Source organism: Sebastes umbrosus, chromosome 5 (genome assembly GCF_015220745.1).
Source record: "Sebastes umbrosus isolate fSebUmb1 chromosome 5, fSebUmb1.pri, whole genome shotgun sequence".
Lineage (NCBI taxonomy): Eukaryota > Metazoa > Chordata > Actinopteri > Perciformes > Sebastidae > Sebastes > Sebastes umbrosus.
Window position 1 is genome coordinate 4,780,700 of NC_051273.1, and position 15,382 is coordinate 4,796,081.

Below are 15,382 nucleotides of genomic sequence, written 5' to 3' on the forward strand. Positions count from 1 at the left end.
AAAGTCTGAAAAAAAAGTCTGAAAAGAAAGATCTGAAAAATGTCCAAAAAAAATGTCCGAAAAAAAAGTCTGAAAAAAAAGTTTGAAAAATGTTGGAAAACAGAAGTTTAAAACAATGTCTGAAAAAGTAAAAAAAAAAAAAAAAAATCTGAAAAATGTCTGAAAAAAAAGTCTGAAATAAAAGATCTGAAAAAATGTCCGAAAAAAAAGTCTGAAAAAAAAGTCTGAAAAATGTCTGGAAAAAAAAGACTCTGAAAAATGTCTGGAAAAAAAGTCTGAAAAAAAAGTCTGAAAAAAATGTCTGAAAAGAAAGATCTGAAAAATGTCCAAAAAAGAATTCTGAAAAATAATTTTGAAAAAAAAAAAAAAGAAGATCTGAAAAATGTCCAAAAAAAATGTCCGAAAAAAAAGTCTGAAAAAAAAGTTTGAAAAATGTTGGAAAACAGAAGTTTAAACAATGTCTGAAAAAGGAAAAAAAAAAAAAAAGTCTGAAAAATGTCTGGAAAAAATGTCCGAAAAAAAGTCTGAAAAAAAAGATCTGAAAAATGTCCAAAAAAAAAGTTTGAAAAATGTTGGAAAACAAAAGTCTGAAAAAAAACAGAAGTTTAAACAATGTCTGAAAAAGGGAAAAAAAAAAAAAAAAAAGATCTGAAAAAAAAGATCTGAAAAATGTCCGAAAAAAATGTCCGAAAAAAAAGTCTGAAAAAAAGTCTGAAAAAAAATATCTAAAAAATGTCCAAAAAAAAAGTTTGAAAAATGTTGGAAAACAAAAGTCTGAAAAAATATTCGTAAAACAAAAGTCTAAACAATGTCTGAAAAAGGTAAAAAAAAATAAAAAATAAAAAAGTCTGAAAAATGTCTGAAAAATGTCCCAAAAAGAAGTCTGAAAAATGTCTGAAAAACAACTTTGAAAAAAAAAGTTTGAAAAATGTTAGAAAACAAAAGTCTTAAAACATTTCCGTAAAAAAAGTCTAAACAATGTCTGAAAAAGTTTGAAAAATGCCTGAAAAAAAAGTTTGAAAAATGTTGGAAAATAAAAGTCTGAAAAAAATGTCCATAAAACAAAAGTCTAAACAATGTCTGAAAAAAGGTAAAAAAAAATGAAAAATTAAAAAGTCTGAAAAATGTCTGAAAAACAAGTCTGAAAAAAAGATCTGAAAATTTGAAAAAAAGATCTGAAAAATGTCTGAAAAAAAAGTCTGAAAAAAAGGTCTGAAAAAAGATCTGGAAAAATGTTTGAAAAAAAGTCTGAAAAATGGTCCGAAAAAAAAGTCTGAAAAAAAGATCTGAAAAAAAGTCTGAAAAAAAAGATCTGAAAAATGTCAGACAAAAAAAGTCTGTTTTATTTGCTTTTATTTATTTGTGGATTTTAGCTCAGCTTTTAACTCAATGAAGATGCATATTCTCCTTAGAAGGCTCATTGATCTCAACATCAACACAGAGTTAGTTCTGTGGATCAGAGGGTCTGTGTCAGGGAGAACATGTCAGACGTGCTGCCCACAAGGCTGTGTTATTTCCCCTGTGCTATTCTCTCTTTTTACTAATGAATTTGTGATCAATGAGAAACATTTTAGACTGTTTAAGTATGCGGATGACATGGCCTTAGAAAATTGTCAATTACATGAGAGTTCTGTATAACATCTGTAGAGACCCTCCCTGTAATTTATCACACTTTTTGGATAAAATACATTTGTGTGTTAATGAAAAGAACACAACAAAAAAATCTATGTATGTATTTATTTGTGTATTTATTTAGTCTATTTATCTTTTACTGTTACCTTGATCCTGTGCTTAAACAATGTTACACTTTTATAGAATGACCAAACTATCTTCTTGGCTTTTATTTTGACATGTTTGCCTTCACTTCAGGGTCACGTGACTGCCGTTCCCTGCTCTTCGATTCAAAAGAGAAAATAACAGAAAGAAACTTGAAGAAACTACAATTCATGACATCACAAATGGGCAGAAATCTTGACAGCTTGTTTCAAATGCAGAGTTTCTGAATACGGGCTGTGTGTATTTCCCTGTGGGATTGAGCGTTTCGATACTTTCACAGTATTTATATAGAACTGAAGCCTGCTTTATAATTAAAAAAAAAACATGAAAATCTCACTTTTTTATAATATGGGACCTTTAAATCCTTTTCTTTAAAAAAATATAGCAAGACAAAAATTGGAATTGAAATAATGCATTGTTCTCACAAAAACAATCACCAGATGGTGTCTGAGTATTTAAGTAGTTATACTTACTCGTATGTGTAACCTAATTAATGTACCTCTGCAGGTCGGAACCTTTAAACCTGACGCTGCTGTCATGTGTCTTGTCGACAGGCGGCGCACGTTGCTCGGGTATGATCCTATGGTGGTTTTTTTATCCCCTAGTTTAGTCTTTCAGGCAGAATATTTCAGCTGCTCTACTGCCTGTACTGTGTTTTAAATGCATCTTATTCACCCCAACCATGCCTCTAACTTTCCCATTAATTTTTGTTATAACTGAAGCCACATGTAACCAGAACGTCGAGGGCACACCGCCTAACAGGGACAACCTGACAGAATAACACCAGGGCACAAAAAACCCATGATTCACGCTCTGAAACGCTATTGGTCACATTCCTGATGACGAACACGGAAGTGCGGCGGCTCTGTGACGTGATGTGAACAACATGATCGGGGATTTGTTGATATTCGGGTAATTTGTTCGGTTTTTGACACGTTTCATACACGGATACACTAATTTAATGGACATGTTGTGTGTATATGTGTGTTATTGTGCTCTGTAATGCTGGTGGTGTATCAAACTAGCTAAATAAACCAGCTAGCTCCGTGCTAATGCCAGCTCAGCAGCTAACAATCACCTGTCAACATACTTACCTGTCTGTCTCTCTCTGTCTCTCTCTGTCTCTGTCTGTCTCTCTAGGACCTTACTGGTGAATGCAGGGGCTGTGCTCAACTTCAAGCTGTGAGTATTCACGTTACAGTCACACTGTGTAAAACCCTCACATCAGAGCTGTAGAGCAAAATAAACATACCAGTCAGTTTTGGAGTTAAAGGTCCCATATTATAAAAAAAGTGAGATTTTCATGTTTTTATTTTATAAAGCAGGCTTAAGTCCTATATAAATACTGTGAAAGTATCGAAACACTCAATCCACAGGGAAATACACACAGCCCGTATTCAGAAACTCTATATTTGAAACAAGCTGTCAAGATTTCTGCCCATTTGTGATGTCACGAATTTACAATATTTAGACCCTTGACACAGTTTTAAACGTAAACATTCTAAATGTGTCCAAGTTTATTTCCTGGTTGCAGTGTATGTGAATGACATCAGGAAGTACACCTGGACCTAAGCTGTTGCCTAGCAACGCAATTCTGTTGAAATTACGTCAAAATGCGCTAAAACGGAGCGTTTCAGACAGAGGGTAAATACAGGCATATTCAGGCCGACAGTATGAGGAAAATAAAAGGTTCTTTTGAACATTACAGCATGTAAACATGTTCTAGTAGAAACACAAAATACAAGTATGAACCTGAAAATGAGCATGATATGGGACCTTTAAACTGTGGATGTTTTGCAGCAAGAGGAAGGAGTCTCAAGGGTTTGGAGATGAGTCCAGATCACCGACAACAGGTATTTTATATATATATGTGTGTGTGTGTGTGTGTGTGTGTGTATGTGTGTGTTTTAGAGAGAGAGAGAGAGAGAGAGAGAGAGAGAGAGAGAGATAGATGGTGGAAAAAAAATCACAAAAAATTGTGTCAGGTGAATGCAGTTCTCAAAGCTCTGCCACAAAAATCTGTGTTTCAGGTGACAACATCAGAGAGTTTCTGCTCAGCCTGCGGTACTTCCGGATCTTCATCGCTCTGTGGAACATCTTCATGATGTTCTGCATGGTCCTGTGAGTAATCAACTTTAAAATGATACTGGTCATGATGTACAGTAGCTGTAGACATGTAATGGTTGCATGTGATGGTAAACAGGCTGCAATGTCTTGAGATCCCAAAATGTTACTTTAAAGGATAGTTCTCACTCCCAACAAATCCCATGAATAGACCAAAACATACAATATTCTACTATCATGTATTGTCTGCATAGCTGATAGAGACTGATTGATCTCTCCATCACTTTTTACCATAGAGATCATTATATCTGTATTATATTGATATATTGCCCAGCTCTAATTTATGTATTATAAATGTATATATTTTATAATATTTATGTTTGCAAGCCAATTTTCCTTCCTTCATGTTCAACTGTGCTTCAGTTTGTGATTCCCTACATGTCCCAGAATACCTTTTTTAAAGAGTCCTAGAAATGAATGAAGTTGTTGCTTTTCTAACTGGCTGAATGTCTTCAATCCTCACAGATTATTTGGGTCATGATCAACATTTGTGGCGACTGGAGTTCCATCAGGATGCTGATTTTCCAAGATTTATGCTACAAACTTCTCCTTAATTGGAGTTTGCTGTTCTTTTGTCCCTTTTAACTGTAATTATGTTCTATTTTCTTTACAACCCCAAACCATATATCTGCTTCTCGCTGTACAGGAATTTATGAATCGCTGTATTTATTTTGTTTTACAGAGGTTGTTACATTTGTGCCCTTTTTGTTTAAGCTGTAACTGCACCAGCACCCTTGCCTTTTATGGAAATGTGTTGTCTTGTTCCCCTGCGTTTCATTATAGAACACAAGCTTTTATTCTCCAGCATGTCAGTTTTGTTGAAAATGATGGACAGCCCTCAGCCCTTCACTAACATAAAACATGTTTTTCTGTGGTTTGTTACCTGTGTGTCATCATTTAAGGGTCCCGTAGTAATCAAATGAATCAAAGCGATCATCTTGCTTAAACATCCTTTAATACCTTTTACTTGCACAGCCATCAGAGTTCAGCTGGATTCAACAGACAAGTCAAAATGATCACTGTCACTTAATGAACACTACATCGTCTCTGTACAGACATCTCCAAATTTACTCACCAGCTGTGAGTAAACTCTTGTGTATGTCGATACAGAATATTTTAATGGAGATTTTTTAAAAGAATGCCATTTCCTTTATTCTGCGGCACATGTGCTGTAAGTAAATGCATATGCATTACAATGTAAATGTATCCTTATTCTATTTCTATTCGAAATACAGTTTTCTTATCCAATGTCTGTTGATTGACTTGAATGGTTGTGCCTGTATATTTGAAAAAGGGATGCATGATCCAATTCTCACCTCATTAAGTGTTAACCTTTTAATAATACTTAATATAGTCTACATCCATACTGCAGAGTAATTGTATACATTATGTACTGTACACTAAGTACACTATACAGTTTTTTACATTTAATATACAGGAAATTAACATAATTTGCTGTCCCATATATAACATATTAAGATTAAATCAAACTTCGACTTTAGAATGCCACTGACAAGCACAAGAAATAAAAGAAAATTGTTTATTGTCTCTTCAAAGCAAAAAGGTCCTGGGTTTGGATCAACTGGCAGGTGAAATGTAATGTATGAGTGGAAATAAACTGAATGGGTGTTAAGTTTCTCTGTGTGGATTGGGAACATGTTGGGAACCTCTACTGCTCTGGAAGTCGTAGGAAATTTATTTCTCCTTTCACTCTTTGAGGGTCTCTACCATTCAAGCCTTGTATTGTGTAGGATCCAAACACTATTCAGTCTGTTTTTTCTTCTAACTTTATCGCAACGAGGCAACAGTGCCGTGAAGTGACAGTGTAAGAAAAGAGCAATACATAAGAAATTTAAAGACATAAGATTTATAAATACATGACAAGAAAATAGAAAACAATATTTAGTAATATATTTAAAACGTGGGAAGCAGGCTAATCCTTGGTAAAGATGTGAAATTTATTACAAATAATATTTGGACAGCTTTTCTCCTTTAATAAGGGTGAGATAGTGGCAACATATTCAAAATATGACACATTTTTTTTAATTTAATTTCTGAATTTATATTTGTTAAGGAATTTTTCCATAATAAAATTAAATTTATCTTTTTTTTTATAGATGTATAAATAAAAACCAAATATATCTTTGAAGCAACGGTTTTGCATAATAATATTTTAAAGATACAAAGCCTATCTGCACGTCCAAAATAAATAAAAACAGTTTCATGTTGCAATTCAAAGACACCACATATCGTTTTGGAACTTCTAAAGGAAAAACTGTTAGAGTATGAAATGCAAAAATAAAAACAAAATATGAAGAAGCTTTAACGTGACATCTTTCCATGGGTGTTTTTTTTTAATTTATTCACAAGATGAATGAATTTACAGATAGTAAGGCAAAATCATAACAATAACAAAGTTTTCCTCAAAACTGAGCAGATATCACAGTAGACATAAAACATTTACATAGACAATAAAATAAAAAATAAATAAAAGCATGACATAAATAAAACATAATTTTCAAGTAATATAAAGAGATCTTTGGCATATTTTGATTTAATTAATTTCAGGGACTTAATATAGAGTTTCATGATAGTAGCACATGAAGATTGGTGGGGTCCTTAAGTATTTTGCCTTATGAATAAAGAATTTGGCAAAAATTAGTAAAACATTAATCATTAGGTCCAAATTTTTGTCTTCAAATAAACCACCAAAAATGATACTATTATGATCAATAGTAGGCTTTGCTGTGGATTTGCTTCTTAACCGTTCCATGAATTGTTTCCAGAACAACTGAGTCTGGGAGCATGAAACAAAGAGATGCTCTATGGTTTAATATCAGCTTTACAGAAAACCCACTCTTTGCTCTCAAAGCCAAATCTTAATCTTAAAAATTCATCCATTCATTATTTTGAGGTGAATTTCTTTTGTTTCGGGTGGAACAGGGTATTTGAAGAACTTTGTTCTCAGTTTAGATATTTTTTGTTTGGTCAAAAAATACAAAAATACTCAAAATAGTACCTCTACAACATTGAATCTCTCCATGGATGTATGCATCCTTCACATGGATGGATGCATCCCTCACATGGATGTATGCATCTTTCAATGGATGTATGCATCCTTCACATGGATGTATGCATCCCTCACATGGATGTATGCATCTTTCACATTTATGTATGCATCTTTCACATGGATGTATACGTGGATGTATGCATCCTTCACATGGATGTGTGCATCTTTCACATTGATGTATGCATCTTTCACATGGATGAATGCATTATTTCACATGGATGTATACATGGATGTATGCATCTTTCACATAGATGTATACGTGGATGTATGCATCCTTCACATGGATGTATGCATCTTTCCATTAATGTATGCATCTTTCCATGGATGTATGCATCTTTCCATTAATGTATGCATCTTTCACATTGATGTATGCATCTTTCACATGGATGTATACATGGATGTATGCATCTTTCCATTAATGTATGCATCTTTCCATGGATGTATGCATCTTTCCATTAATGTATGCATCTTTCCATGGATGTATGCATCTTTCCATTAATGTATGCATCTTTCACATTGATGTATGCATCTTTCACATGGATGTATGCATTATTTCACATGGATGTATACATGGATGTATGCATCTTTCCATTAATGTATGCATCTTTCACATTGATGTATGCATCTTTCACATGGATGTATGCATTATTTCACATGGATGTATACATGGATGTATGCATCTTTCCATTAATGTATGCATCTTTCACATTGATGTATGCATCTTTCACATGGATGTATGCATTATTTCACATGGATGTATACATGGATGTATGCATCTTTCCATTAATGTATGCATCTTTCACATGGATGTATGCATTATTTCACATGGATGTATACATGGATGTATGCATCTTTCACATTGATGTATGCAGCTTTCACATTGATGTATGCATCTTTCACATGGATGTATGCATTATTTCACATGGATGTATACATGGATGTATGCATCTTTCACATGGATGTATGCATCTTTCACATTGATGTATGCAGCTTTCACATTGATGTATGCAGCTTTCACATGCATCTTTCACATGGATGTAGACATGTATATATGCATCTTTCACCTGCATGTATGCATCTTTCACATGTGGGTTTTGCATAGAACAATATCGCGGATGTGAACAATTGGTTACGTAAAATTCTCCCATCATGCTTTGCAACAAGCGCTTCACAAAAAGCCCGAAGAGCAGAGAGAGAGGAGGAGGAGGAGGCTACCAGCAGAGAGAGAGGAGGAGGAGGAGGCTACCAGCAGAGAGAGGAGGAGGAGGAGGCTACCAGCAGAGAGAGAGGAGGAGGAGGAGGCTACCAGCAGAGAGAGGAGGAGGAGGAGGCTACCAACAGAGAGAGAGGAGGAGGAGGAGGCTACCAGCAGAGAGAGAGGAGGAGGAGGAGGCTACCAGCAGAGAGAGAGGAGGAGGAGGAGGCTACCAGCAGAGAGAGAGGAGGAGGAGGAGGCTACCAGCCGAGCAGGGTAGCCGCTTCCAGGAGAGGATCTTTACTGTTCTCGTCGTCGAATGAAAACCAAACATAAAAGCATCATAAAGACATGGTGCTCACTCCCAGAGAAGCTCCTCCGTCGGGCCTGTGAGTGTCGGCAGGTTTCTCCTCCACCACCAGCCTCCTCTTCGGGGGATTGTTCAGCCTGTCTGAGTCCGTCCTGACCCGCAGCACCGCCGGCCAGGCGATGACAGCGGCTACAGCCACTCCGCAGCTGATGAGAGACCGGCTGCTGCAGGCCATCGACGGCCAGAGCAATGTGAGTACAACCGGCTAGTCTCCACAGGACGAGACACGCAGACAACAAGGCCAGACCGTCTCCGGGGTAACAAAGTGGAGGCAGTCAGGCAGTGTTAGTGTTTCAGTGCTAATTAGCTGCTAACATCACCAGCAGCTCACTGACTGACTGTCTGCTGGCTCATGTTGATGTAGCCAAGTTAGCTTATCTGTGTGTGAAATGCTGCAGGACTGGAGACTTACTGACTAAACTGAGCTACCAGGTAACTAAAGGAGAAGTGGAGATCTATAGGTTAAGTACCATGTGGAGACAGATTAAACAGGAGGGTTCAGTAAGATCAAGGCTTCACATAGATTAAATTATCCCCTCTATTCATCTCTATCATTCACCTGATGAGATTGTCATGGTGTGTAACAAGCACTTCTCTGCAGCATCCAGTAAAAGTTTGACACTATAACATTATAAAACTTTTGCAGGATGCTGTCCAGTTTGATCTGTGCCACTGGTATTGCCAGAGATTGAAAAGCACTGTAAAAAAAATACTATGGCAATCTCATCAGATTGATTACCGAAAGCTAAAGATGTTATTTGCTGATTTAGAGAAATGTAGGTGTGACCTTTTTTGAAGTACAATGTATACAGCACTGCAGTGTTCAAAGGAAATGTAAATCTATAGGTAAGTACCATGTGGAGACAGATTAAACAGGAGGGTAAGATCAAGGCTTCACATAGATTAAATTATCCCCTCTATTCTTCTCTATCACACACTTGATGAGATTATCATGGTGTGTAACAAGCACTTCTCTGGCATGTTACATAGTACAGTCAGACTGGGACAGCATCCAGTAAAAGTTTGACACTATAATATTATAAAAAACAAACTTTTGCAGGATGCTGTCCAGTCTGGCTGTACCACTGGCATGGTCTGAAATTAAGTTTTTTCCTCACCGGCAGGTCACTGAAACTTTCTACCAGGCACTCAATATTTTTGTCTGCTACTTTTGAAATCTATATAGAACGCTTTAGATTTGTTAAGACAGTAGAAATATGGAGTTTATCACGTAACCTTAAAGCTAGAGTTGGTAATATTCTTCCAAAACATTTTTTGTTATATTTGTTTAAATACACCCCGACAGCAATCGATAAATCAAATGCATTGACAAAAAAATAATAAAATACAGTATCTTTATCTGTAGCTGTCGCAGTACTTTAAGCCCGTCCAATCATTTTATTCGGCTCAAATATTCTTAATATAATATTTCTTATTATCTGCCATGGTGGCAGGTGACCTGAAATTTGTACCTGCCACAGCCAACATTTACTCTGTTATTTGGCAGGCGCTAATTTCATTCCCTGACCACTGGTATTGCCAGAGATTGAAAAGCACAAAAAAAATACTATGGCAATCTCATCAGATTGATTACTGAAAGCAGAAGATGTTATTTGCTAACTTAGAGAAATGTAGGTGTGACCTTTTTGAAGTACAATGTATACTGCACTGCAGTGTTCAAAGGTTGAAGCATATCTCCTGTATAGTTTTTTTATCACAAAAACTATACAGCTACATGCTCTCAGCTGGTGTTATCTTCTATAATTTTGATAACCACACAGGTGGGGTTAATCCAGCAAATTAAACACCTGACATAGGTACAAAGGGGTTGCTACCACAGTAAAATATCTGATGGTTGATTATATATCATCTCATGGTTTATATTGTTTAGGGCTGTCAAAGTTATTATGCAATAATTACATGTTAACGCAAATTCCTTTTAACACCACTAATTTCTTTAACGCATTAACGCAGTCAATCTTTCTCTGGTTGTAGCGGGCTCCACTGGCATCAAATGAAACTATAAAAACCTAAGGAATCCATTGGTACCAATCATATCATACTAGCTTGTCGCGAAGGAGGTTAAATAACGCTGCAAACTTTGACCTCTGACCTCAAGATATGTGAATGAAAATGGGTTTTATTGGTACCCACGAGTCTCCCCTTTACAGACATGTCCACTTAATGATAATCACATGCAGTTTGGCGCAAGTCATAGTCAAGTCAGCACACTGACACACTTACAGCTTAAGTGTTGTTGTCTGTTGAGCTTCAGTTTGCCATGTTATGATTTGAGCATATTTTTTTAAGCTAAATGCAGTACCTGTGAGGGTTTCTGGACAATATTTGTTATTGTTTGTGTTGTAAATTGATTTCCAATGATAAATATATACATACATTTGCATAAAGCAAACATATTTGAGTATTAAATACTTGACAAATCTCCCTTTAAGGTACATTTTGAACAGATAAAAAATGTGTGATTAATTTGTAATTAACTATGGACAATCATGCGATTAATCACGATTAAATATTTTAATCGATTGACAGCCCTAATATTGTAATATTATTGCCCAACCATAGTTGGTGCAAAACAGGCTCAGATTAAAGTGCATGATGGGCCGCTATCATCTGTTGTCTTACTTGCAGATCTCATTTCTTGTGGGATAAAAATGATCAATTTGCATGCAATCTCAGTTTGTCATATTGAGCCTGAAACCAGTAGGAGTACTCTTGACATACAGGTGCACATTTGAAAGTCTATTCAAATCATGCCTCGACCTTCTAACCGCCTTTTCTTTCTCTCTCTGATTGCAACATCTACATAGAAACAAATGTACGCTGTTGTTGTAATGCTAACAACATTATGATGTCTCAGGATTGTGATATATAAACCTTTTTGTCTTTTCAGCAGATATGCAACATGGTGGTAGTTATGGAGGTGATCTCCTATTTGGAGAATAATCCTATCACCAAAGAGGCACTGGAGGTGGGTTACATTCAGACCTACAGTATGTGCATTTAAAATAAAGTACTGGTAAGCCAGTCAGGCCATAGCTGTTCTTTAACACCGATCTTATCTCCTTAAAGGAAACCCGTCTTGGCAAACTCATCAACGACGTCCGGAAGAAAACCAAGAATGAGGACCTCGCGAAAAGGGCCAAGAAGCTCCTGCGAAACTGGCAGAAGCTAATTGAGCCGGGCAAGGGGGAGGGGTTGTCCAAAGGACACACCGGTGCATCATGGTCTTCCAATGGTGGTGCTCATGGCTGCATCTCCACTCCAGCTGCCACCACACCATCAGGTAAAACAGGTTCAGAGTTGAAGAACAGAAATGACTTCAACAACTGCTACTCCCCGAGGGTGGAGAAACCGAGCAACAGGAAACGCAAGGGTGACCAGAAGGAAAGACAGCTCTTACCAGCCAAGATATCCAAAACAACTCTTAATGATAAAATACAAAACTCCAAACAGCTGCCGACCAATGGAATTGGAGGTAGCTCTGAAATTTTTACAGATACTCGTGCACATCAGCCTTTAGACAGGGATATTTCTGAGCCTTTGGACAATGACAGGCTAAATAAAATCCCAGTCAATGCTGTAAAACCTCATCCAAGTGCCCCGGGATACAGCAAGCCTCCCAGCACTTCTTCTTTGCTAAAAGCATCCGTTTTGCAGCAACAAGCCCGACAGGAGCAAGCTGTCTCTGGGGGGCAGTATCGACCCAGAAGCCCACGCTGCTCCTTGCACAGTCCTCAAACTCCAAAGCAGGAAGCTGGTGTCAAACAAACTGTATCACAAGCACAGGGTCTTTCTAGCCCCACTGTGAGGTCTGTGGACACCTCTGGGCTGGGGCCTTCCACTCAGCCTTTCAACGGTTGTGTTCAGGGTTTGCACACAGACGGTTCAGATTTGGATTCTCAAAGCAGGCCTCCCAGTACGTCTCTTCACAACTCATACGCCTCCTCCCGCAGTGATGTGGTCAGTTTGGAAGATGATGGTGCTGTTAGCAATACAGAGAAAAGGAAAAGACAGAAATACAGGCCTAAGGACCATGTGATAAATTTAGATGGACAGACCGTAGAAGACAGCACCAAACCAGTCAGGTTAAAAGACAGGAGACTGACATTTGACCCTGTAACAGGACAGATCAAATCCTCCTGTCATAAGGAGTCTAGCCAGGAGGGGAAGGTCAGTCTGGGCCTCAGACCCGTATCTCAGTGTTCAGAACAGCCGAAGCAGAATCCACCGGTTCCTCCCAGTCCTTTCCAGCAGACAGACTGGAAAGAGTTATCAAGGAGCGATATCATCCAGTCGTACCTTAGCCAGCAAAGCAACGTTCTGACGTCGTCAGGCGCCCACACCCCTGGTGCACACTTTTTCATGACCGAGTTCTTGAAAAAAGAGGAACACCGAAGTACAGACGTAAAAAAAAACAACCACGTGTTGGCACCAGAACTCCCAGCCAGGGATTTACCGGGGGTTAGCAGAGACGTCATCAGTGAAGACCTGGACAGATTACACAAGCAACACTGGTCCGGGGTTAATGGTTGCTATGACACAAAGGGTACTTGGTACGACTGGACGGAGTGCATCTCTTTAGACCCGCACGGAGATGAGAGCAGGTTGAATATACTGCCATACGTCTGTCTGGATTGAAGCAGAGGTTGATAAATTGGAAGCGGCCTTCATCGTAAAGCGGAGCAACTCTGCGTGTGAAGGCACTTTATTTAAGTGTAAGCTGCTGTTTTGCACCGTTGGTGAAAGTGGAGTCAATGTGCTGCCTGCTTGGGTGTGTGTGGAACACACTCAGTGTTTTTATGAGTTTTTGAACATTGTGTGCGAAGGAAAGAGGCTATGCATTATCTGACCGTTTAGTTGTGGGTGTTCAGTTACTGTACAGAATCAGATTGAGATCCTAATACCTGCCATTCTTTGTATGGGAGAGGACATCACATTAAACTGCACAGCTACATTTCCTTATAGTCTTATGTTATCCACATGCCTCGTGGAATGTGACTTTACTGAATTTTCTGCATCCACATACATTTCTTCCACAGTGCAGTATTTTTTAATTTAAAGTTTAGTTCAAGTTTATGTTTTTAAAAAAAAATGTGACTCAATCAACTTTATCACATTTCAATAGCTACATAATTGGAGCAGACATCCAACATGCATCTTGAACAAGGCTATTTAGCTGTTAAAGCTGAAATGAATGCTATCTTCAAGTAGCTATCATCATTACCATTGGTATTAATAACAACTATCAACTGCTGTGAAAAACGTATATCATTGCACCTTTTAGAACCGCTGTTTCCCCATTGCACAACTGTCTCATGTAGTGACCTTTAGCAGAAAGAATAACTCATAAATCAGCTTTAAAACATCTGATTATTTTTCTCGTGAGGTTTGACTGCTGTTAGATAAAGTGACATGAAACTGCCAGATGTGACTGTGCAGTTTGGGGTGAGAGAAAGAAAGAGCCTGGTATGAAGGTTGATAAAGGCACGCTGATAAAGAAATGTGGCTGTCATGTATGATATTTATTTACATTTACATATTGATTTTAAGATTTATATACATGTTCAGACTACACTCAATCATTTTTTGTTTGATTTCTTTATTGGTTCAGTGATGCAGCAGCGTTTCCTGCTGATACACCAACCTACCTTACACAGGAAAACTCTCCAAAATGACACATTCTGATAATGTGAACTGATTTTATTTTATACTTGCCTTTTCCCTTTACTGTGTATTTAGGCTGTAAAATATGAACTGAAATGGCAGAGCAGATTATGCTACTTGCTTGCATCTTTGTACTGTCAGGAAGAACTGAGATATGAATTGACATGCTGGATAAAGTACTTAATATCATTCCTGTAGATATTGTTTGCCTTATGGAAACCTGTGTTTTCCCTAAAGACAGAGCCTTAGTGAATGTACAGAAATTAGCCTTTTGTGTTCGGTCGAATGCAGAAGAGAACATATTTGCTACTTCGTCCTTTAAGTGGACATGTTGGTATGTGTTAATAAAAAAACTGAAGGAATTGGGATTGTCTTCTCTTCACTCGTTTATTGCTGGCTCTTTGCAATTACTCACTTTAATCTAACTGACCAATTAATTACCACAATGCGTAATCTGCATACATCACTCTCAGATTAATTTAGATTATTTCCCAGGATACTCAGAACTTTTTGGAAACCACATTCCTATGCTTATGAGAAAATTTAACAATTTCTGATGCAATTTCCTCTCTGTAAATGCAGTAGCTGATTCGATTCATCAGTTAGCTCACCAGAAATATGATTTGCAACTATTTTGTGAATGATTTTATTTTTCAAGCAAAAATACCAAACATTACCTAGTCCCTAGAGCATTTGTTGCTCAGGTTTTGGGCTGTTTGTCAGGAAAAAAAACAGAAATGTCTCTGAAAGTGAGGAAATTGTTTTTGGCATAATTTGTGTACTGTTTTTTTTTTTACATTTTATTGACCAAACAATAACCTTATAATAAAAATGATAGTTAACTGTAGCCCAAAATGCTATCTTTAAGGGTTTTCTTACCTAAGGTATGAGAATTTCATAAATTCTGTTGCAAGCTCAGGGCATGTTAGTATGGAGACTCAAAGTGTTCAATTTCAGCTCATTTACACCGAGCTTCAGCCAATCACATACCTGGCTCTGCCCTGTTTGTATTGATTGACAGACAAAAACTGGTGATGAAAAATAGCATTATGAAATAAAACGGTTAGATCATTCATATTAGTTATTTCATAATGTGTTTCCATTTATTTAATTTTGAATACTTTGGGTCTCCATATGTATCATGGACTATTCAGTCCGCTGT

At 37.2% G+C, this 15,382-nt stretch overlaps 2 protein-coding genes across 3 annotated transcripts; both read left to right on the top strand.

Annotated features, from left to right (window-relative positions):
- Nucleotides 1-2,542: 2,542 nt before the first annotated feature.
- On the top strand, nucleotides 2,543-5,533 carry smim7 (small integral membrane protein 7). The gene is made up of 5 exons (XM_037770637.1): nucleotides 2,543-2,688; nucleotides 2,917-2,958; nucleotides 3,577-3,629; nucleotides 3,807-3,897; nucleotides 4,366-5,533. Exons 1-5 carry the CDS (start codon nucleotides 2,663-2,665, stop codon nucleotides 4,379-4,381), a joined length of 228 nt encoding a protein of 75 aa, XP_037626565.1. The 5' UTR covers nucleotides 2,543-2,662; the 3' UTR covers nucleotides 4,382-5,533.
- A 2,782-nt stretch (nucleotides 5,534-8,315) lies between these two features.
- On the top strand, nucleotides 8,316-14,586 carry LOC119488746 (mediator of RNA polymerase II transcription subunit 26-like). 2 transcript variants are annotated; one of them, XM_037770633.1, is made up of 3 exons: nucleotides 8,316-8,726; nucleotides 11,450-11,524; nucleotides 11,626-14,586. In XM_037770633.1, the coding sequence occupies exons 1-3, from the start codon at nucleotides 8,655-8,657 to the stop codon at nucleotides 13,192-13,194; spliced, it is 1,716 nt and encodes a 571-aa protein (XP_037626561.1). In that variant the 5' UTR covers nucleotides 8,316-8,654; the 3' UTR covers nucleotides 13,195-14,586. The 2 variants fall into 2 exon arrangements, with proteins under 2 accessions (XP_037626561.1, XP_037626560.1); XM_037770632.1 differs by having other exon boundaries at nucleotides 8,655-8,726; nucleotides 11,447-11,524.
- The last annotated feature ends 796 nt before the right edge of the window (nucleotides 14,587-15,382 follow it).